A 21,130-nucleotide genomic window follows, 5' to 3' on the forward strand; every position below is an offset into this window, starting at 1 on the left:
TCCGTGTTTACATAGTTGCGCCGTCCCTCGGGGGACGCGCAGGCTGTCCCCGAGGCCGGGGGCAGCCACGGAGGACGAGTGCCTCCCCCGGTGCACTCTGTCCCGCCTCAGTTCCGCCGGAGATGTAAATCTTTCTCGCAAACGCCGGACAGCGGCCCCTTCGCGCGCGCCGTTCCTTTCAGCAGCGCTTTTCAGCCTGCGCGTTCCGAATCGCCGGGCTCGAAGTTTGTGTTTCCAATTGTCGCCCTCCGAGGCGCTTCCCTGCGGTTAAGGCGATGGCAGCCGCCGCGCCGCCCGCTCTCCGCAGTCCCGTCGCCGCGCCGCGCTTCAGGCCGAGGACCTCCCCCGCCCAGGGCAGCTCCCGGTCCCCGAGGCCCCGGCGGCCGTTATCGGCGGCGCCCCCGGGGCGGAGCGTCCGGAGCTCCTCCGTCAGCGGGAACCTCTCGGCCCGCGCCCCCGGCCCCGCCGCCTGCGTCAGGCGAGAGACGTGGCCCAGCGGCGGCGGGGGCGGAGCGCGGCTGCCGGCGGCCTCCCCGCCCCACCCGGCCCCTCCCGGCCCGGCCCAGCCCGCCGTGCTCAGCCCCGCTCCGCTCCTCGGCATGATCGCGCCGCTGCCCGGCCGCCGCCCGTGATCCCGCCGGACGCGCAGCAGGTAGGATGGGGCACGGGCGCGGGACCCGGCGCCGCGGAGGGGCGGCCGCGGGGAGCTCGCGGCGCCGGTGCCGCCGGGAGCGGAACCCCGGTGTTGGGGGCCGCGCTCCGCTCCCGGAGGGGTTGCCCCGGTCGGGCGGGGCCCCGGTGCTCGGCCGGCCGCGGGGTGCCCGGCGCGGCGCCGCGGGGCTCGCGTTGCTTTATGCCCGCAGCCCCGGGGACGCGCGGTCCGCCCGCGCCGCGCCGCCGGGATTCGCGGCGTGCACCGCGCCGGGAGCGCGGGGCTGGCTCGGCCCGGGTGCGGAGCGGAGCGGGCGGTGCTGCTCGGTGCTCTCGGCGAGTGGTTGGCCCGGAGAAATAGGGGTGATGGAACGCTGCCGGATTCCTCTGCTGCCATTGCGTTAGGATGGAGGTGCTCAAAGGTGAAGGATTTTACTGCGGGTGTAAGCGTGTGAGTTTTGGATTGATTTCATTTTTAATTTTTACTTTAGGTGTTAAGTACTGTCTTGAAAGAAAGATGCGGTGTTCGCGAGCGGCCGTGTGCGAGCACACACGTGTCTGCGTTCGCTCCCAGGGAGCACTGTAGGGTTGATGATGCTGTAAGGTTACCCCGGGGAGGCAGAAAGACGCTCTGCGAGGTGGTGGTGGGGAAAAGGTGCAGCGTGGGAGACGAGGCAGAAATGCCTGCCCGGTCCCGCTGCGCGGCCGCGCTTCCCATCACCCCGCGGTGTTTCGGAGCTGCTTTTGCTTTTCCTTCTGGCACGGGCAGCGCTCCCTCCGGACTGTCCTTCCCCGGAAGCCCCGTGAGGCCGCACTGTGGGTCCGGGCGGTGTGAGCCGCTGCTCGTCCCAGCCGGCCCGGGCTCCCGGCCCTCGCTGTGCCCGGGCTGCGGTGCAAAGCACCTGTGGTTTCTGAATCATTTCCTTTCTCGTTGCACTCTCAGTTTGCTAAAATGCATGGCAGCCATGATGCTGTTTTCCTTCAGTCTGGATGCTAACAGGCCGCACTGTTCGTTTTGAAGTAATACAACATTCCATGCTTTTTTTTTTTTTCCTTTTTCTTTTTTAATTATTTACTCGTGGAAGAAGTTTAAAAAGGATGGAAAGCCTAAATGTCTAGTGACTGCATGTCCAGCACGGGACGTGGCTGGTGCTGATGCCAGCAAAGAGCAGCACTGGAGGCTCCTGAACTCCTTTCAGGAGCCCTGTGCTGCAGTGCTCGGCTCTGCCTGAATCTGGGTTTTGGTACCTGCCCTCTGCTCCCCTCAGCCCCACCACCTGCCCAGGGGTGCTACCATGGGAGCAGTGTCACACCAGCCCTGTGCCTAAGTGGCAGTGCAGTGAGGCAAGGAGCAGTTCCCATAATTGTCCACTGACCTCCGCTTGCATTGATTCAAGTGGCCACTATTCATTTCCCAGCCCAACTCTTTCAATAGTGCAGGAAGTAGAAAATCTCTGATGGTACTGCGAACAATATCAGGAGCTAGGGTTTAATTGTACAGGCTTTTTTCTCCCTTTGGGAAAACCCAGTGGAAAGGTCTTATCCTGGCTGGCAGGATGCTGTGCGGGTCAGGGGGAGGGGTGTGGAAGTACCCAAAACGGAAACATTCTACACCCAGGAGAAAAAGAGAAGAGTCCCCAAATGCTTCCCCAAAAAACCTCATGTAGTAAAGCAAAGAAGCCATTTTCTCTCCAAAATGATTTATCAGAATGTTAAGAAGTATTGGATTTTACATGTTCAGCAGACCAGAAACTTTTCTCTCACCTCCAAGCAGCGTGCCCAGGCATTGTGTGTGCCCGCTCTGGTGCAAACTTCCCGAGTCAGTGCCTGACTCAAGGGGTCTGAGGGTACAGAGGGTACGGCACAGCTTGCTCCACAGGGCAGTGTTAAGTTTGTACTTCTCTCTCTGTTGAGGTGGACTTCTACCTTTCCTTTGACTCCCAGGCCGGCAGCATCCAGCCTTGTATTTCAGCTTCAAATTCTGGTCTAAGTGGTGCTCTCTTGAAAGCAGCGAGACACTACTTTACATCTCCCTTCAAGGACCACAGCACATCAGTGATTTCATAGGGGTTGGAATCTAAAACCAAGCAAGGTGGCAATAAGGCTGTGAACTGCTGAGAACACTTCCAATTTTTTTGCTCACTCCTGGAGTTGAGGTGGGAGCTTGGATTGCACACTTGCCCTGGGTCACGCAGTGGAGCAGAGCCTGGGCCCAGCACTGCCCTGCAGCAGGGCAAGGTGCTGAGACACACGTGCTTTGTCACCCTGCAGTGGCTCAGGAGCAGGGACTGCTGTAAGGAAGCAGTTTTGGCTTTCAGAGAGTACTGTCTGAAGCTTATAGAGCAAGGTGCGTGTTCACAATGTCAGAAAAAAATCTTTGTTGAATGTAAAACGTGTCTAAAAAGAGTATTTGCTCTTTGCCATCATTTATCTATGATGATGTAATCTGACAGACTACACACCCGCTGTGGAATGGCCACAGCTCCACACAATGGCTTTGGTGTTGGTAGTTGCAGCCTTCCTGCTCTGTGGAGCAGCCATGGCCTTTCTCATGGAGCAAGATTCAAGTTCATCCCTCTTCAGCAGACCATGGCTGGACGAGGAGCTGAAAGCATCTGACCAATTTAGCAGATAGCTCTGGTTTTCCAAATCTCTGAGGTTTATGATCTCTAAAAGCTTTCCTGCATGAGTAGCAGTTCAGGTTCTGTAGCTGTTTGTGCTTATCTCTGAGCGTGTGTAGATCGTATCCACTTCATGTGCTGGAATTTCTATGTGTTAGGCTTTTCTTTTTTTCAGGATTGCAGATAAGACTATGAACTATATTTTCAATGTTGGGGATTTTTGTCACAAAAGATGGTTAGGGGGTAGGAAAATGCATCAGCAGCCTGTCAAGCTGAGAATACTCATGTGTTTATTAGGGCGTTTGGGGATTTGTGTTTTATGAGACCGTTGCAACGTTTAGAAAGCTCTCTTGTGCGGCGTGCAAGAAGGAACAGAAAAGATCCTTTATGTGAAGGAGCCTCACAAATCATGAAAGCTGCACCACTTTAATGTTTTTGGCTCAATCACTGCATAAAAAGTTTTTAACTAACTTTTCAGCTGGTTGAGCTGCTTAGACTCAGAATGGAGCCTTTGTGCTTCCTGTCCTAATTAGGAATTAATTTTTAATTATATCAGCTGAACATTTTTTATGAGCACTTCTGTTAGCCTGGGGTCCCTCACTGTTCCTTTGACAATGACTGGTACTAGTCCATGTAATATTATCTGTCCTACAGTGTTGTTCCTGTCTTTGTTATCTGAGCATCAAAGTGTTTTGGATAGCCTGGTGTAACTTGGTCTCAAGCTTGATCTGCTTTGCTTTTCTCAATCATTTAGACCTACTTCTGCAGGACTGGAATAGCACTTTCTGGATAGTTTCTTGCTTGTGCTTGGGTTTGCTGTTCGCATTCACGCTAAGAATATTTTGCAGCCCTGGAAAGAGGGCCCTCAGCTTGAGTGATAGCCCTGATAAACTTGGGTCATGATTCCTAAAGCTGAAAGGTAGTGCTTCTGCAGTAGTCTTTGACATGGGAATGTATAGTTCGCTTTGCTTTGAATTTGGACAAATAGTTCAGCAAAGCCAAATCTCAATGCAGTGCTATCATAGAATGCTATGGTACAAAAGAGTTGCTATTGATTTCATGGCGATCTTATCTGTCCGAATCTGGCCCTGGACACTTTTTTGTCTTCAGCCCAGCTGAGTGAAAGTCAGAAAACTGCTGACAATAGGAAGTATTTTTGGTGTGGAATGCATGGAAAAGGGCTGTGGCTCAATTAAAACAAACAACAAGGTTTTTGTATGGGATGCCACCACCAAGGCGGCGCTTACTGGATGCGTAGGTGGAAATTGCAACAAATACTTTGACATGCAATTCACTACAGTCACTTCCTCATTACGTCCATCCCTCACATCTTCTCTGAGCTCTGAGCACAGGGCTGGGAGTGGCTCTGGGCACTGCAGCAGAGCTGCGTGGTCACAGCTGGCTGCAGGGGCACCAGGCTACAGCCACTGGCACAGGGCTCTATGGGTTGGCTGGGCTTTGGTCGCTGCCTACACTGTAGTTGATTGCAGCTCTGGTTGCATCCAGCGTCAGGTTGGCTCCAATGGCTCTGAAGGCAAGTTTTGGCTTGCTGGCAATTCAAACTCAATCATTTGCAGGGAAATGGAAAAAAATAAATAAAGGGGTGTATTGTGGCTTCATAACACTATTTGTTCTCATCTCCCACCAGAAGTGGTAAGGGAAAGCAGGCACCTTCTTTTTGTAGCCAAGGCAGAGCAGTGCACGGAGCCCATGGCTGAGTCCTGGGAGTCCTGACTCATGCCTGTCCTTCCTTCTGGCCACATTTCCTCGCTGCCCTGAGAAAACGAATTTCAAGTAGTTTGTTTGACAGTGCCATAAATACATGTCTCTTAAGAATGACTTGTTTGTATGCAAATGGATTGGTTTTAATGACTGTCCAATTCCTCAGCGTGGGCTTTATGTTTGAGCAACGGCATCATTTGTTTGTGTTTCTGCCAAATGATGGTATTTCTTCCTATGGAAACCTCTGCTATAATCAACAGAACACAAAGTAGCCCAAGTTTAAATAAGTGACAACATGCAAGGCCTTTCTCCTGTATTTCCCCAAAGCCAGCTTTTAAAGTAGTTTTCCCAATGCAGAAAAAATGACAGGTTTTGTTTAATTTTTCAGGAAACACCAATGCCTGTAGAGTCTAACAGGGGAAACTGGCCTCCTGCAATGCTTCCAACGTAAGGAGCAGCTACTTGTAGAGGTGCTGCATGGGAACGAACCAAATGTTGGACACTTGGCAGCAAAGTAATGGCCAACACCAAGCATGGGGGTAGTTCTGACACCATTCCACCGCACATACTGTGTGTGAGAACTCAGATAAGAGTGCAGTGACAAACTCTTGGGATTTAGGAGTTGCTAATTCCAGCCCTTAACATTCTATTTCCTTCTCAGTCTTATCTCTTTTCCAGCCTGGATGTCCCCTCCCAGTTAGGTGACGAAGCAGGGTTTGTTTATCTGCAGTGCAGGGCACTGGACACATGCTAGAGTTGAGGCTTAGCCATGGCAGTGGACATGTGCAAAGCCATGGTTTCCAAGTCTTATTAAAATTAGCCAACTGTGGGTAGCTATTTGCAGTGCAGTAAGAAATGCATCCCCCTTACACCGGCCAAATTTGGGGGCTCAGCAAAACGCTGCCACCAAGTCCAAGACATGAACTCCTTGCTTCCTGTAATTGCTGCAGTCTCTGTTAAGTGTACACTGTGCTCTCTTCCTTTAATGAAGATGAATATGCTATAAATCATGCATGGGAACCAGCCCAGAGACCTACTTGCAGCAGTATTCCCAAAAGGCATTTCATAATTTATTCTAACACATGCAGTATGTTTAAATCAGTGAGGAGAGCTGGGTTAGCCCAGCCCAGTGCTTTCTCCTGTTGATAGATTTCTGATGAGCAGGACTGTGCAATCCCAGTTGGAAGTTCCTCAGTCTCATCCTGCTCTTTCCACCCAGCATGGGGCTGCCAGGGCTTAGGGCTGCAGCTCCAGGGCTGGGCTCAGGCTCTGTGGGATTTGGTCCACCCTCTGAGGCATGAAAATATGGTCAATTGGTAAATAACTTAAATGTCCTTTCTGGTTGGCTTAAGAAGAGATCTCACCAACTTCTTGAGCTTTCCAGTTTTAAGCCTCACTTTTTCTGTAACCTTACCTCTCTCCTACCACAGTGATTCTCCTCCTTTCTCCCTCTGATATGTAATTTATGCCTCCCCCTACCAAACCAATAAATTCTTGCTATTAATTAATTGCCAGTCCAGTACCTAGGGGTGCTGGTACAAGGCTGTGCATGTTACCCTGAAACAACTGATGGGTGATGGTAATTGCTTCAGTGCATGGCAATGCAGTTGACTAACTGCTGGGAGAGTAAGGTAGCAGAATTCCCAGCCTGGAGGCAGCAAGTGGCAGTCCTTAGCTGCCCCACTATGCCATACTGGGCTCTTGATACCAAGCTGGCGCTGGCATACCTACACTGAGAGAGAGAATAAAGGCAAGGATTTGAATTCTCTCTGTCTGTTTCACTACATGAGCCTTTTTCAGTCACCGTGCCTGACAGAAGCCATGCCTTAGTAGCTTAGAGTGCAGGCCACAGCCAGCACCAGCATTTGCTGTGGTGCTCAGCAGTGCAGTCCCTTCAGCTGGAGGTGGGAGTGAGGAGGTACACTGCCTAAAGTGAGTTAAGCTGCTCCAGAAGAATCTGCTTAGAAATAGCAACGATCATCTAGCAGTGCTAGAGTGTGGGGTCAGGAAGCTGTGAGGGGCCAGGAGCACATTTATTCAGGGTTGTATCAGAGATGCACACCCCTGAGTGCTGTGCAATCTGTGAGTATAATGGTGCCGTGCCTTCCAGGTGCTCTGAGACAGCCTAGGGAGGGACAACTCTGGCCTGCTGTGGGTCACCCCATCACTTCATGCCCCCCAGCCCTGGCACGGCAGCTGTGGTCCCTCTGCACGAGGTCCTTCCCACAGCTGTGCCCATCCCCTTCCCCATGCCACCACACCCGGCAGCTGATGAGTTAATTTCCTTAGCATCCTGCACTGTGCATCCCTGCCACCTCTCTGCATTTCCCCTGATGAAATGCAATTACTCAGGAGCTGTTTTGCAGCATGGCCATTTTGGAGTCATCCTCTGATTTAATCTCTTGTTTATTAAGACTAGTTTGTGTCCACTACTTTCCTTTCCCACTCAGACCTATTTATTCTCCTTAGCCCTTTCGGGTCACATTAAGTCATTGCGCTGTGCTGCTCATTGCCCGTGCATCAGCTGATGTCTCTGGTTAGATTTCTGCAGCACTATCTAATACTTGGCTGGTAACTTCCTGTTTACATCAGTGAAGAGTTTGGATCTGACTGGTTTTTTTGTTTGGTTGGTTGGTTGGTTGGGTTTTTTTGTTGTCGTTTTTTTTGTTCTTTTCCACATCTATTTCCAGCAGAAGCTATATTTGTTTATTATCTTCAAGCATTTGCATGTCCTTTCAGGGTGCTGTATTTGACCCTCATTTTCCTTTGCAGGGGAGATCGGGTATTCCTTGCACATCTTCCTGGATTACAGCATTCTATCTTCTTATTACATATTCATTTTCGTTCATCAACTCTTCTTTATTTTCTAGAAACAAAAATCAACACACATAAAAATGGCTAATCACCATGTTGTTGTCCACCTGTTTCTTCCTTGCAGCACTGCAGAGCAAGTCAGTACAGCTCTTTGATGCATTTCTTTTTTACTTCCTTCTGGGAGCTGAACACCGGGTGATTTATCTCATGGGCAGTTTCCTTTTCTGTAGTGATGGAGGGCTGTTGGAAATACAAGAGAGAAAAAACAGTAAATTCTGATTTTAATCAGCAATCAGTCCAGTGCTTAAAACTCAATGTTTCCTAAGGCTGTTTAGAGGAATATTTTACACAAGTCATATTCATTTCAGATGCTGTGTATTTTGCCATTAAATAGCATTGTAAATGTGGGTGAACTGAAGTAAGTTGTGCACTATGGCAGCCCTGGCAAGTGTGGACTCCTCTGTACCTTTCCAGCATTTTCTTTTTATTGCTGGTGTAGCAAAAGAAGCATTTCTTTGGAGAATCTTGAAGAAGTTGTCCTGCTTCTTCATGTCAATCTCCACCTAATTTCTCCTGTGAATGTCTCTTTTTCTTGAGTTAAAAAAGTAGCCTGTCACCAGACGTTGCCAGTTTACTTACTATGATTATGTGCAGCAGTAATGCCATTGTTGGGTAACAGTTTTTTCCTTTTTTTAACAATGTGACAAACAGAATCTGGCGTGGGACTGCAGAGCTCCTGGTGGACTTGGGTAGGTGGGCTGTGTGCGCAGCTCTGCACTTGGACCATTATGGTGGGTAGCAGCATGTGTGCTGTGCTAATGAGGAGCTGCACTATGCAAGCAGTGACTGCTGATGGAAACGAGGGATCATAGCAGCATGAGTTTGTGCTGCCAGAATCTCCTTTATCTAAATTCCACACACATCGCTTATGAGAAATAATGCAACCCTGTAACACAACAAAGGCCCCTAAAACTACAAAAGAAATCTACCAAATGCAGCAGCCACACTGCACAGTGCACGCTGAGGACCACCCCTGGGAAAAGCTGTGCACCTGAACCATGTTGGTGGGTTCCAGTGTGCAGCTGAATCAGGAATGTAAGTTCTTAGCAGTAGTCAAAGGGCATTTCTCATTAATTGTCCTTGGGAGTATTTTTGTTACGTTCCCATGTGGATTTATCTTTCCATCATTACTTACTGGGGAGTTTCAGTGCTAGTTTGACTTAAGGCTGCATTACACAACACGCCATAGGATTTCATATCAGCAGCTCTGCCCATGCATGCTCATCTGGTAGCTGATTTTTCAGAGGAACTGGTGACGTCAGCCCAGACATCTGAGATGAAGATAAAGCCCTTGATCTGCCCATAGCACCCGTAGTTCTGGTTAGCTGAAGCACTCTAGCAACTTGTGCTCAAAACATAGTAGATTTAAAACTGCGGTGAGTATGCGTGCAAATATTCTGGCACATCTCAGAAACCACTATGAATGGCAACAGAGGTGAATGAAACACAGTAGCTAGAAGAGCTGTGAAAGCTGAGCACGTGTTAAGGCTGTAGCCAGGCCTCTGAGATCACAGCCAGTGTGGATGTGGAGGGACACAGAGGCCATGTCGACCTGCTGCTGGGGTGGGCGGCAGTGTGGGGCCAGTTTGTCTCCCTGCACACACGATGCCTCTGTGCTGCCAAAGGGCCCGTTGAGATGGGTGTCAGGTGGACCTGGTGCCACATCATGTCCTGGGTGGGTTTCAAACCTTGCAGAAGGACTTTCTTGCTATCTCGTGTGGACGGGGGGTGCTGGCTGCAGGAGGCTGAGTGCTGGCCTTGCTCTTTTTCCAGGAGGATGATTCCCGTGACCGAGTTTCGCCAGTTCTCGGAGCAGCAGCCGGCGTTCAGGGTGCTGAAGCCCTGGTGGGATGTGTTCACCGACTATCTCTCTGTGGCCATGCTGATGATCGGTGTGTTTGGGTGCACACTGCAGGTAAATCGGACAGGGCACGGGCTGGGTGGTTCTTGTAGAAGTGCTGAGAGCAGTGGTGGCATGGGTTGTTAATCACTTGAATTTGCAGTGAACAAAGCAACATTTGCTGCTCCCAGGATTAAAGCTGTTTAGGCAGAAACATCACATAGCACAGGCCAGACTTTCTGCAGCTGCAAATCAGTAAAGCTGTGCTAGGGTCAGTGGAATGGTGCCAGTTCAGATAAGAGCTGTTGGTTTGGCTTGTGCCCGGATGCCTGTTTTCACCACAATTTGGCATAACAAAACAGTTGATCAAATTGAGTTCTTACTGGTTATTACATCTTTTGCTTAGAAGCTTGAAAAAATTTAATTCTGTGATTTCTGTTTTTTTCTTTATTTGGCAAACAGTAATACTTTTTGATTTTATGTTTCAAAGTGATTTGAAATGGATGTGCTTATTTTATTAATGCCACCCACAACTAATATTACACTTCCTCCATTCCAAAGCAGCTCCAAACATGCTTGCATGTAAATAATTGACATTACTGTCACTCACTGTAGCTAAATTTCACTGAAGAGCCAAAAGCTGAAAAGAGATGGAAAATACTGTCTGGGATGGACTCCACACAAGCAGACAGTTACAGTACTAACTCAGACACAGGTCTCTCATTTTTTGGCATGACTCAGAAATGGAGCTTTCACACTGAGAGAGCTCTTAATTCAGGAAGGTTTGTTCACTTATGCGGCCTAAGATTTTCAGGTGTTGTGTTCCAAATTTTATGTGGAATCTACTGTAGTTTTAACTGGATTCACCATTTCAAATATTTTCACTGAAGAAGATACAGTGTCCATATGTAAAAACCTCTCCTATGCATTGCTGTATTTTTCATCAACAGCAAAGTGTTTGCTTAAGCACACGAAGTAAAGCTTCTGCTGTTTTTAAATGTACCTGCTTGATTGGATGAAGCCAACTTGAAAACACTGTGAGGAAGCGCTTCAAACTTAATCCGACATATTACCAGAGGCATGAATCCAGGGTGTAAGTAATGGTATATATCAGAATAACATTTACAGGCAAAGATTAACAGTAAGGGTTTCCAAAGTGTCAACAGTTACTGTTGGAAACACGTAGTCTCACCTCAGCATCTCCCTGCACCGGGGCAGAACATCAAGGAGAATATGTTTTGGGAACTCTTATTGCATACTTTATTTTTAGTGCTTTCAGCAACCACCATGTCAAAGGATACATCCTCAGTACAGAAGAGGGCACGTTATTAGTTTGGGCTGATCCCAGTTAGTCACTCAGGGCAAATAACAGAGCTCCTTGGTTTGTCATGTGGATTCATATTTTAAATTCAGACCTTGGGGTCTTGGCAAGTAACTCAGGCTTATCCCAAATTAAACCAAAGGTGATTGTCCCTAAAGGCAATCTCACCTGAGTCTGCCACTGTGAATGGACAGCCTAAATTAAGGAGGCTGCTCTTTTTTGTGTTTTAGACAGACTAAGGAGCAGGTATACTTTATTCCAACAGGACTGTCATAGGAGAAGTCCATATGAAACACTGAATAAAAAAATGTCCCTGTGCACATGCATAAAACGCAATCAGCTCTCTAAGTATCTCTATCTGTCCTTATTAAGACTGAATATGATAACGAATGTCCCAACATAGCTATGTTGATTCTTTGTCAGCCATTTTGAGTGTGATAGACATCACTGAGTGTACAGCCACACAGATGCAGTTACACTGCTTTCAGGCTCAAGTTGTCTGAATGCCATGTAGCACCTTGCTAGGGTGAATACACCCAGCAAGAATGGTCTGTCTCTGGCGAGAGCGGTGCAGGAGATCCCTGGTCTTTTCTGGAAACATTACCCATGCTTTTCCTTTTTCTGGATTATCTCAGTGCCCTCTTATCCAAATAAAGGATAACTAAACATCATTGAAAAGGGGTGACCTAGTTCTTGGCATATAGAACAAGTGTCTTGCTGGGGCTAACAACAGTAATAGTCATTGCACAGACCATGGGACAAAGTGCTAGGCTATGGGGAGGAATGCCTGACAGCTGGAGGAACTCCAAGGACAGTTACCCAGTCATACTACCATGTTCTTTGTACATAAGTTCAAAAGATATCTTTTTGTGTGTTTCAGGTCATGCAAGACAAGATAATATGCCTTCCAAAGCGAGTACAGCCTTGCCAGAACCAGTCTAATAGTTCGCATGTAATTAGCACAATCCCGGATACAACCCCCCTTCCTCCACTCAAGCCATCAACCCCTCCAGCTACAGTTGAAATGAAGGGACTGAAGACTGATTTGGACCTTCAGCAATACAGTTTTATTAATCAGGTGTGCTACGAACGTGCCCTGCACTGGTATGCCAAGTACTTCCCTTACCTTGTCCTTATACACACACTGGTCTTCATGCTGTGTAGTAACTTTTGGTTCAAGTTCCCTGGATCGAGCTCCAAAATTGAACACTTCATTTCAATCCTTGGGAAATGTTTTGATTCTCCATGGACAACAAGAGCCTTATCTGAAGTGTCAGGAGAAGACTCTGAAGAAAAAGATAACAGGAAGAACAACATCAACAAATCTAATACTACCCAACCAAGTGCTGAAGGCACTTTGGTCAAGACACAATCTTTAAAATCAATCCCTGAGAAGCTGGTTGTGGATAAGGGAACACATGGGGCATTAGACAAGAAAGAAGGTGAGCAGGCCAAAGCACTGTTTGAAAAGGTGAAGAAATTTAGACTGCATGTTGAGGAGGGTGACATACTCTATGTCATGTATGTTCGCCAGACTGTACTTAAGGTAATTAAATTCCTTATTATTATTGCTTACAATACAGCACTTGTCTCAGAAGTTAATTTTACAGTCGTCTGTAATGTTGACATAGAAGACATGACAGGATACAAGAATTTTTGCTGTAATCACACAATGGCACATCTATTCTCTAAACTGTCATACTGCTACCTGTGCTTTGTAAGCATCTATGGCCTCACATGCCTTTATACTCTGTACTGGTTGTTTTATCGCTCACTGAAAGAATATTCCTTTGAATATGTCCGGCAGGAGACAGGAATTGATGATATCCCAGATGTCAAGAATGACTTTGCTTTTATGCTTCATATGATAGATCAGTACGATCCTCTCTATTCCAAGAGGTTTGCTGTCTTTCTCTCTGAAGTCAGTGAAAATAAGCTGAAACAGCTGAATTTAAACAACGAGTGGACTGCAGATAAACTAAGACAGAGGCTACAAATGAACTCCCATAGCCATTTGGAACTACAGCTTTTCATGCTCTCTGGATTACCTGACACAGTGTTTGAAATTACTGAGCTGCAGTCTTTAAAACTCGAAATCATTAATAATGTAATGATACCAGCAACCATTGCGCAGTTGGACAATCTCCAGGAGCTCTCACTACACCAGTGTTCTGTGAAGATCCACAGCGCTGCCTTGGCCTTTCTGAAGGAGAATCTCAAGATCCTGAGTGTCAAGTTTGATGACATCAGAGAGCTTCCACACTGGATGTATGGCCTCAGAAATCTGGAAGAGCTCTATTTAATTGGCTCCTTAAGTCATGATATTTCCAAAAACATTACATTGGAATCTTTTCGAGAACTTAAAAGCCTTAAAGTTCTTTACATAAAAAGTAATTTGTCCAAAATCCCACAGTCTGCAGTCGATGTTTCAAGTCACCTGCAAAAATTGTGTGTCCATAATGACGGCACCAAGCTAGTGATGCTCAACAACCTGAAGAAGATGGTCAACTTGACACAGCTGGAGCTGGTTCACTGTGATTTAGAGCGCATACCTCATGCAGTCTTTAGCCTTCTCAGTCTTCAGGAGTTGGATTTAAAGGAAAACAACCTCAAATCCATTGAAGAAATAGTAAGTTTTCAACATCTGAGAAAACTGACAATCCTAAAGCTGTGGTACAACAGTATAACATACATCCCAGAACACATAAAGAAACTCACTAGTCTTGAACGGCTTTCCTTCAGCCATAACAAAATAGAGGTTCTTCCATCCCACCTATTCCTATGCAACAAAATCAGATATTTGGATTTGTCTTACAATGACATTCGCTTTATTCCACCTGAAATAGGAGTTCTGCAGAGTTTACAGTACTTTTCTATTACTTGCAACAAAGTGGAGAGCGTGCCAGATGAACTGTACTTTTGCAAAAAACTTAAGACTCTGAAAATTGGGAAAAATAACTTGTCTGTCCTTTCACCTAAAATTGGTAATTTGGTATTCCTCTCCCACTTGGATATTAAAGGCAATCACTTTGAAATTCTCCCACCAGAACTTGGTGAATGTAGGTCTCTGAAGCGGACTGGCTTCACTGTAGAGGACACTTTGTTTGAAACACTGCCTTCTGACGTCAGGGAACAAATGAAAGCTGAATAACTAGCTTCCTCTTGCTCAGTTTTACAGAAATAATGCTTCTACCAAATACCCTGTAGAAAGTGCATACTCTGCATATGCATTTCGTTTGTTATTATTTCTTGCTTTTTCAGAAAGTCCTTTCTGTACAAACAAATCTGGAGTAAGGAGTACATATATTTTTAAAATAAAATTTTCTTGTATTTTTTCACTGTTTTAAGATACTTTTAAGTTTATTTTGCCCTGATAACAAGGGTGTTTGTAACTTAATTTTTACTAGCAAAAGTAAATGGTTTTATCTGCTGTTGTTTTTTTTTTTTTCTGTTGTTGTCTTTTTAACTTTGGTAAATCCCAACAGGAAAATTGAATTTGAACTGTATGCTTTTTGGATTGCATAATTTGTGACAGGTAATTATATTGTCTTCCTGGTTACTGTTATTCCCTTAGGATGTGGTCTTCAACAGGTAGCCCTGCAGGTGCTGAATGCCTTGTTCCCTTTTTACTTTGGTGGGAGCTGAAGGTGTTCAACCTCTAACAAGATCTGGGTTGACTTTATTTTAATTTGTGGCACCGTTTTCTCAGGTGGTCAAAGCAAGTAGGTAATTTCCATTCAAGGGCTGGAGGTATTTTCTTAGGTTGGAGGGAGTATGCAGACCTACTCCAGGGCCTTTTGATAAGTGTAGTCTAGGTCTCTGCTTTTATACTGTCCAAGCAGGAGGCACTGACTGCAATTTCCACTCCAGACCCGGAGGAGTAAGGGCACAGGTCATGGAGGAGTCCTTCCTAAAATGACTCATGCTGAAGATTTTCTGAACAATGCAGAGGGATTCAGCTGCCCATTTCCTGCTGACGTGAATGGAAGGGGTGCAATAAACTCACAGTGTTGGAAAAGTCAACCCAGAGAAATAAAACACTATTTTCAAAAATCCCCTACCCATCCTCTACTAAATGTCCCATCCTACAAGGGAGAGAGAGTCCTCTGCATCCCTCAGTCACTTCCCACAGGGATGCTTGGCACCACGCAGGAATGGAATTTAGAAGAAGTGCAATAGTCTTTAGTTTGTGAGCCTTCTGGCAAGGAAATAACATTATTTTTAGCAGCGATCATGCTCCTTATTTAAGCTTTGGTATTACATTGCCAAGCCCAACACGGGAACATTTGCAGATTTGCAAAAATGGGATTCAGTGAATACATTAACTTCTTCAAAGTCTCAGTCTCCAGAGGACAGTGATGAAGGCTCTGTTTTCATCTCTCAGATGGTAATTAAATCAGAAATCATACACTTGGAGGTCTGTCTGCTTTTTAAAATAATTTAATAGTCAATAATATCTTTAATGATTTTGCTAGAAGTTGGGAACTTTGTCCTCTGAAACAGTGTTCTGTTGTTTATCCAGCTGCTTGCTTTCTTCCAGGCAAGTTTGGCAGACGTTGTCCATGACAACTCACGTGCTACAAGCAAGCTAATTTAAGATAATAAAAAATAACCATATGATAGCAAAGTACTTGGCTGAGAGGAGATCTCTTCATCCTATCCAGCAATGCACGTTTGAGTCAGATACAGGCACTGGATAAATGCTTTGCAAAAATATCTAGAAGTACTTTGTTCTCTAGGAGACAATGCTGTTTATAAGTTGCAGGTTGTTCAAAGTTATATAAAATAATTGCTTGACCATTGTCAGGTTGGTTGCTCTTAAATGTTTTCTAGCTGCCATCGAGTGTTTTGAACTACCGTCATTCTGAGTTCCTGAGCTTATTGTTGTTTTGAGGCTGACTGACACAGGTGGGGAGACAAGAAGAGTATTTCCCCATTCATTCAGGGTGTGCTGCATAATCCAGTAAGTGGCCTTGCCCCTGGACCCAGTGAGTGATTTGTTGTGCTTGTGTTCTGGAGAAGGTCCATGTGATTAATCAAAGCCTGGTCAGGCATGAAAGAATCAGTTCTTTTTAAGTGGTTTGATTACTTCTATAAAAGACATATAACTGATGTAGCTATTCCAAGAGCTACTTTTACTCATATATGGAATGCACTTATTGGAACAGCTTGGCAGTATATATATATTCTAAATGTATTTCACTTTGATGTAATGTGAGGGAGAGAAATGTTTCGTTGCTCATATTAACCTAATTATGTAAACCAAAGTGCTGTTGTCCCTGATGAATGTAAACTGTTTAAAATGTCCAAGTAGTCAGTGGAGCTGTATAGTTATCTTTCTTTGAAATACGGGATTACATTTGAAGGTTGTTTTTTTTTTTCCACAAAAGTCTTTATATTCCTAGATGTCGCATTTTAAGCCTATAATTTATTTTGTGTCTAATGTTGTTCCGTGTGCAGCAGTCTGTCTTCTGAATGGAAATGATGCACACCTCATAACTGAAGGCTGGACATTTGTTCTGCACTTTGTTTTTAAATACATCATGTAGAGGATGTGGGGAGTTTGTTTGCCATTGGTTATATTTATGCCAGTGCAATCCCTCATGTGGACACAGTTACATGAGTAAAAGTGCCTTGTGCTGGTATTTCCTTATTTACCTTCTGTATAGGAATAAACCATACCAGCCTAAGCACTTTCAAGCTAATAACTGTATCTTCCCCAAGGGTTTGGTCTGCTGGGACAGCTTAGTCAATGGAACAGCTCGCTGCCCCTAAGGAGGGATTTCTTTGTGTCCTTCCTCCTCCCCTGCTCCCATCCCACAGTGTGTGACTGCTTTGCTCATACCTTTATGGCTCTGGTGCTTGTCTGTTCCCTCTACAGGACAAATCAGCCTACCGAGCCTGCAGAAAATGAAGCCAGTAAGAAAAAAAAATAATTAAAAAAAGGGACACATTTGCTGCAGGCTCAGCTTTCTCAAAGATCGATGGATGCACACTGGGGTTGGAGCAGCAAGGTGCCAGGGCTGCAGCCAGCATCTGTGCCAAGAGCAGTCAGATAGGTCGCTTTGGAGATGGTAGGTCAGCTCAGCACTTGGAGAGCCATGTTCTGTATCTGTAGCAGGGTCAGGTAGCATGGCTTTCACGGGTAGACAGCCCTCAGGCTCACAGTGAATGAAAATATATCGGATTACTGTTAAACTGAATGAAACAAACTCAGGTAGCTGCACTGCTGACTTTTCTATACTTACTATCTAGTCTGTGGGATGTATTTTCCAAAACAATATTATAGTATTTTAGAAGTGCGTCAGCTAAGACAAGATTGTTTCTTAATTCTGTATGACCTCCTGGAAAATATATACAAGTGCCATATTTACTCAGTGATTCGTGTACTATTCATATGTATATTCACATGCAATTGTGTACTAGAAGACTTTTCTGTGAACTATAGTATTTGGCTTAGAATGGATGGACTTTTTGTGGATAATGCTTCAGGCATAGTTTGTATGAGTTTATATAACTAATTACACTAATCAGGTGCCTAATAACTAATCCAATTGCCAGGATATAAGAAAGTCATTTAACATTATTGCTTAAAAATAATACAAGTCTTCCTTGGTAGCGGAAGCAGATGTGACAGAGTGCCTCAAAAATAAGAAGACAATCGTGCATTAAGCCTGAAAAACAAAACTACTTAGATCAAAATCTGGAAGTGTGCACTTTCCCCTTTGTCACAGTTGGGATGGATATCGTGCTGACCTTGTGTATCTAGCCAGTTCAGCAGCTTCTGCAAATTGTGGTGGTGAAGTGCTCACTCTGAGTCTCACATTGCATTTCTGGCACTTCTACTAATCTTGTGTTAAGTGGTGACAAGTCCTGGAAGAATGCCAAGGAAAAACTTTGGAAATTTGACCAAATGGACAACAAATACATTAATTCTGTAGCAAGAATCTTAATATGACAATAGACCTGCCTAGTGTTACATTATTGCAATATAGTGCATCCAGGAAAAAGTGAAATAAAATGTTCTTTTGTAATAATGAGCATGGTCAGACTGGAATGTGATTATTTCTTGGGAAACATTTTGTTTCTGGGCTACCCATAGATCAAGCATAGCCATCTTTTGGGTTTGACCTCTGAGGGGGGGGAGGGGGGGGAAGTCAGGAAAGCATGCTTGAGAAAACATCGTTAGGCGTGACAGGATTTACAGGATCTGCACTCTTTCCCTCCCTGGCTCCCAGCTTGAGGGCACACAATGAAGCCGTCCCAGGGGAGCAGCTCCCTGTGCTGTGCAGGGGCCCAGCTCCTGCCTGTGCCATGCGGGAAGTGATGCTGCGAGCCCTGGCACTGACACAACCCCCAGTAAATCTCCCTGCTCAACGCGATGGGCTCATGCTGCTCACACTTAGTGTGGTATGTGTTCCTCGTTTCTTTAGGTTGGGATTGATGACATGTCTGGAGGGCTGGGAGAGCAGCACCACAGGAGATAGCATCTTGGGGCCAATCCCAGTGGGATGGGGCGTGGCAGTGCTGGCCAAACGGTCATGGGGTCCCTGGAGCAGTGAGGCCACACTGTCAGTGCTGATGTCACCTGATCATTAAGCACTGTCTGCAGGACAAGCTCAGGGCCGGAGTGAGCTGAGCTCTGATAAACCTGAGGTTAAGAATAACAGTGTTGTTTCTCTTTTTCCCTTGTGATTTTCCCAGGAACACCCCTCCTGCCAAGGGCACAGGAGGAGCAGCGGAGGAGATGGTTCTCGTATGAAGGCCAGGGTCACTGCAGGAGCACAGAAGGACCAGGAGTGCTGGGAGGACAAGGATGAGCCCTCAGCTTCCTCCTGCAGCTGGGGTAGCACCAGGGCAGGGCTGGGCAGGCTGTCCTGTCAGTGGGGCGGCTCAGTGTGGCAGGTCCATGCAGGCCCACCTCTACCTACCTGCACCCTCACATCCCCAGGCTCTGATTCCAGTTTCCCATCCCATGTCCTGGCCTTTCTGCAGCTGAGGACCTGGAAGTCAAACCCAGGCTGGACCTGCCCTGTCCCTACTGGGATAAGAGAAGGCCTTCATGCTGCAGGCAGACATGAGGTTTGGCAGAGGTGCAACGGGCAGCAACTGGCCCAGAGCTTCTGTGTGAGGAATCGCAGCCCATCATGAGAACCTCACTCCAGCCTTCTGGCTCCAGGTGTGTTTGAAGGAGCTTGTCTGGCAAAAGAGTTTTTATCGCTGTCTCAATGCTTGATAGGCTGTCCTGTGACTGGGCTGCAGCCAACTGCATTGGCTCTGTCAAGTAAACTCTGATGCTAGTCATGGTTGTTTGTAGGGCCATGGTGGGTCCTCGTGCTTGGGCTGTCTGCAGGTGGATAGGCCTGAAATGGAGCTGGCTATGGATCAGGACTTCTTTCACCAGGCCAATGAGGGACTGAATGCACCCAGAGGTTGTTCCAATGAGAAAACAAAGGCCATCACCTCAAGGAGCACTATCACCATCACCAGAGGGGTCTGGTGGCTCTTGGCCAGGGCAGAATTCCTGGCAAGGTGTGCGATCTCAGGGTGTGGAGGTAAAACACCTACGCTGCAGACAAGCTTGAACCTTTCTGCTGTCAGGCATGATTTTATCAGTCCATTCTCTCCTCTGCTGCCAGGGCTCATGAAGCTGCACCTAAACTGGTGGAGGGTCAGCATGACACATCCATTAGAACTATCCATGTGGCATAGAGGCAGTGGCACGGGCACTGGAAAATGCAATGGCCAGATGGTGCTTCCTTCAAAACCATTTGAATATCTACAGGACGGTTGGGATATGTGTTTGTGCTCCTTTACAGTGCTGCCATGGCTGACACATGATACAGGTGGACCATCAGCTGCTTCCAATGACTGACAGGTCCCCCAGCACAACACAAAGGTAGTGGGGGAATTCCCTAGGAGAGCCAGACACACCAAAAGCCACAGAGCACACGGAGACTGCAGCCAGGAATCTCTCTAACACACATGATCCTGCAGAACGTGCACTGACTTGATTTGTTGTGCTTCTGCGCTTCTGGAGTAAGAGGGATACTCATCTGCCAGAGGTATTTTTTCACATGAATTTTATGGAGTGTGGTAAATAAGTGTTGATGTTGTGTTGAATTAAAATTGAACATAAATGTAATCCTCACTTCTTGCCAGTTGGGATCATGTGGCTCTGCTAAGCTGGCTTGTGGAGACTGACTGCAGTTGTATTTATTCAGTGAAATATTTTGGCAAAGCTATAGCATCCTGCTTCCTTACTGTGAGCAGAGAGTAGCTCAGTGAGCAGAGAAATCAGTGTCGTCACAGGGTTACCCTTCAGAATAGTTGCTGGCTGCAGCTAAAGGCTAAATGAGACTTTTACAACTCCAGAATGAGTTGCAAACCAAAACAAAGTGAAAAGTAATCCCTTGGCAGAGAGTTACTTTGGGAAGCTGAAGTGTTAGGAGTTGGTGAGCTCTGCAGCCCCTGTGCCAACCTCTGCTTGAAGATGATGATGTAGTGAGGCACCTTCCTTGCCCCCTTAGCTGCAGCAGCTCTGCACTAGGGATGCCAAGCAGGAGACTGCCATGTTCAGTGGGATAGGATTTATTGTTGTCTTTAATATCCTTTAAAGCACAGTAAGCCTCTGGGGGATTCTACTTCAGTTGTTTTAGCAAGCTGAAGACCTGAGCATGTTCTGTTTCATACCTCCTGAGCTGGGCTCTACAAAGCATGCACTTGTCCAGTGGAAGAGCAACCCAGCAGTTCTGATTTGGGGCTGGGTTTGGCAGCACCAGCTCCTTCTGTGCTCACGGGGTCTCCATGCTGAGGGTCTCCATGTGAGTGATATGATGTGCTGCTGTGGGAGCCAAGCCCTCACCTTGCCCAGGCCAGTGACCGTTTCTGAGGCATGGAGGGACCAGTGTAGAGGGGCTCTGTGGGCACTCAGGCTGCTCCTGGGCTCGTGTTGATGCCGCCAGGGCCCGGAGCCGTCCCTTGGCAGGGAGTGGAGAAATGCGGAAGCAGTGGCGTTGCCATGGCAGTGCGGCAGCAGGGACGGAGGCACAAACCGCTTTTTCTTCCACTTTTTAGCCCACTGGGGGCCCGCACAAAGGG

At 46.7% G+C, this 21,130-nt stretch overlaps 1 protein-coding gene across 2 annotated transcripts; it reads left to right on the plus strand.

Annotated features, from left to right (window-relative positions):
• Positions 1 to 575: 575 nt before the first annotated feature.
• On the plus strand, positions 576 to 14,364 carry LRRC8C (leucine rich repeat containing 8 VRAC subunit C). Of its 2 annotated transcripts, XM_065741314.1 has the most exons (3): positions 576 to 652; positions 9,642 to 9,783; positions 11,910 to 14,364. In XM_065741314.1, exons 2-3 carry the CDS (start codon positions 9,646 to 9,648, stop codon positions 14,178 to 14,180), a joined length of 2,409 nt encoding a protein of 802 aa, XP_065597386.1. In that variant the 5' UTR covers positions 576 to 652; positions 9,642 to 9,645; the 3' UTR covers positions 14,181 to 14,364. The 2 variants fall into 2 exon arrangements, with proteins under 2 accessions (XP_065597386.1, XP_065597379.1); XM_065741307.1 differs by lacking the exon at positions 576 to 652 and having other exon boundaries at positions 9,526 to 9,783.
• Positions 14,365 to 21,130: the final 6,766 nt, after the last annotated feature.

Source organism: Cyrtonyx montezumae, unplaced genomic scaffold (assembly GCF_038088225.1).
Source record: "Cyrtonyx montezumae isolate F1298 unplaced genomic scaffold, pur_monq_1.0 scaffold_1, whole genome shotgun sequence".
Taxonomy (NCBI): Eukaryota; Metazoa; Chordata; class Aves; order Galliformes; family Odontophoridae; genus Cyrtonyx; species Cyrtonyx montezumae.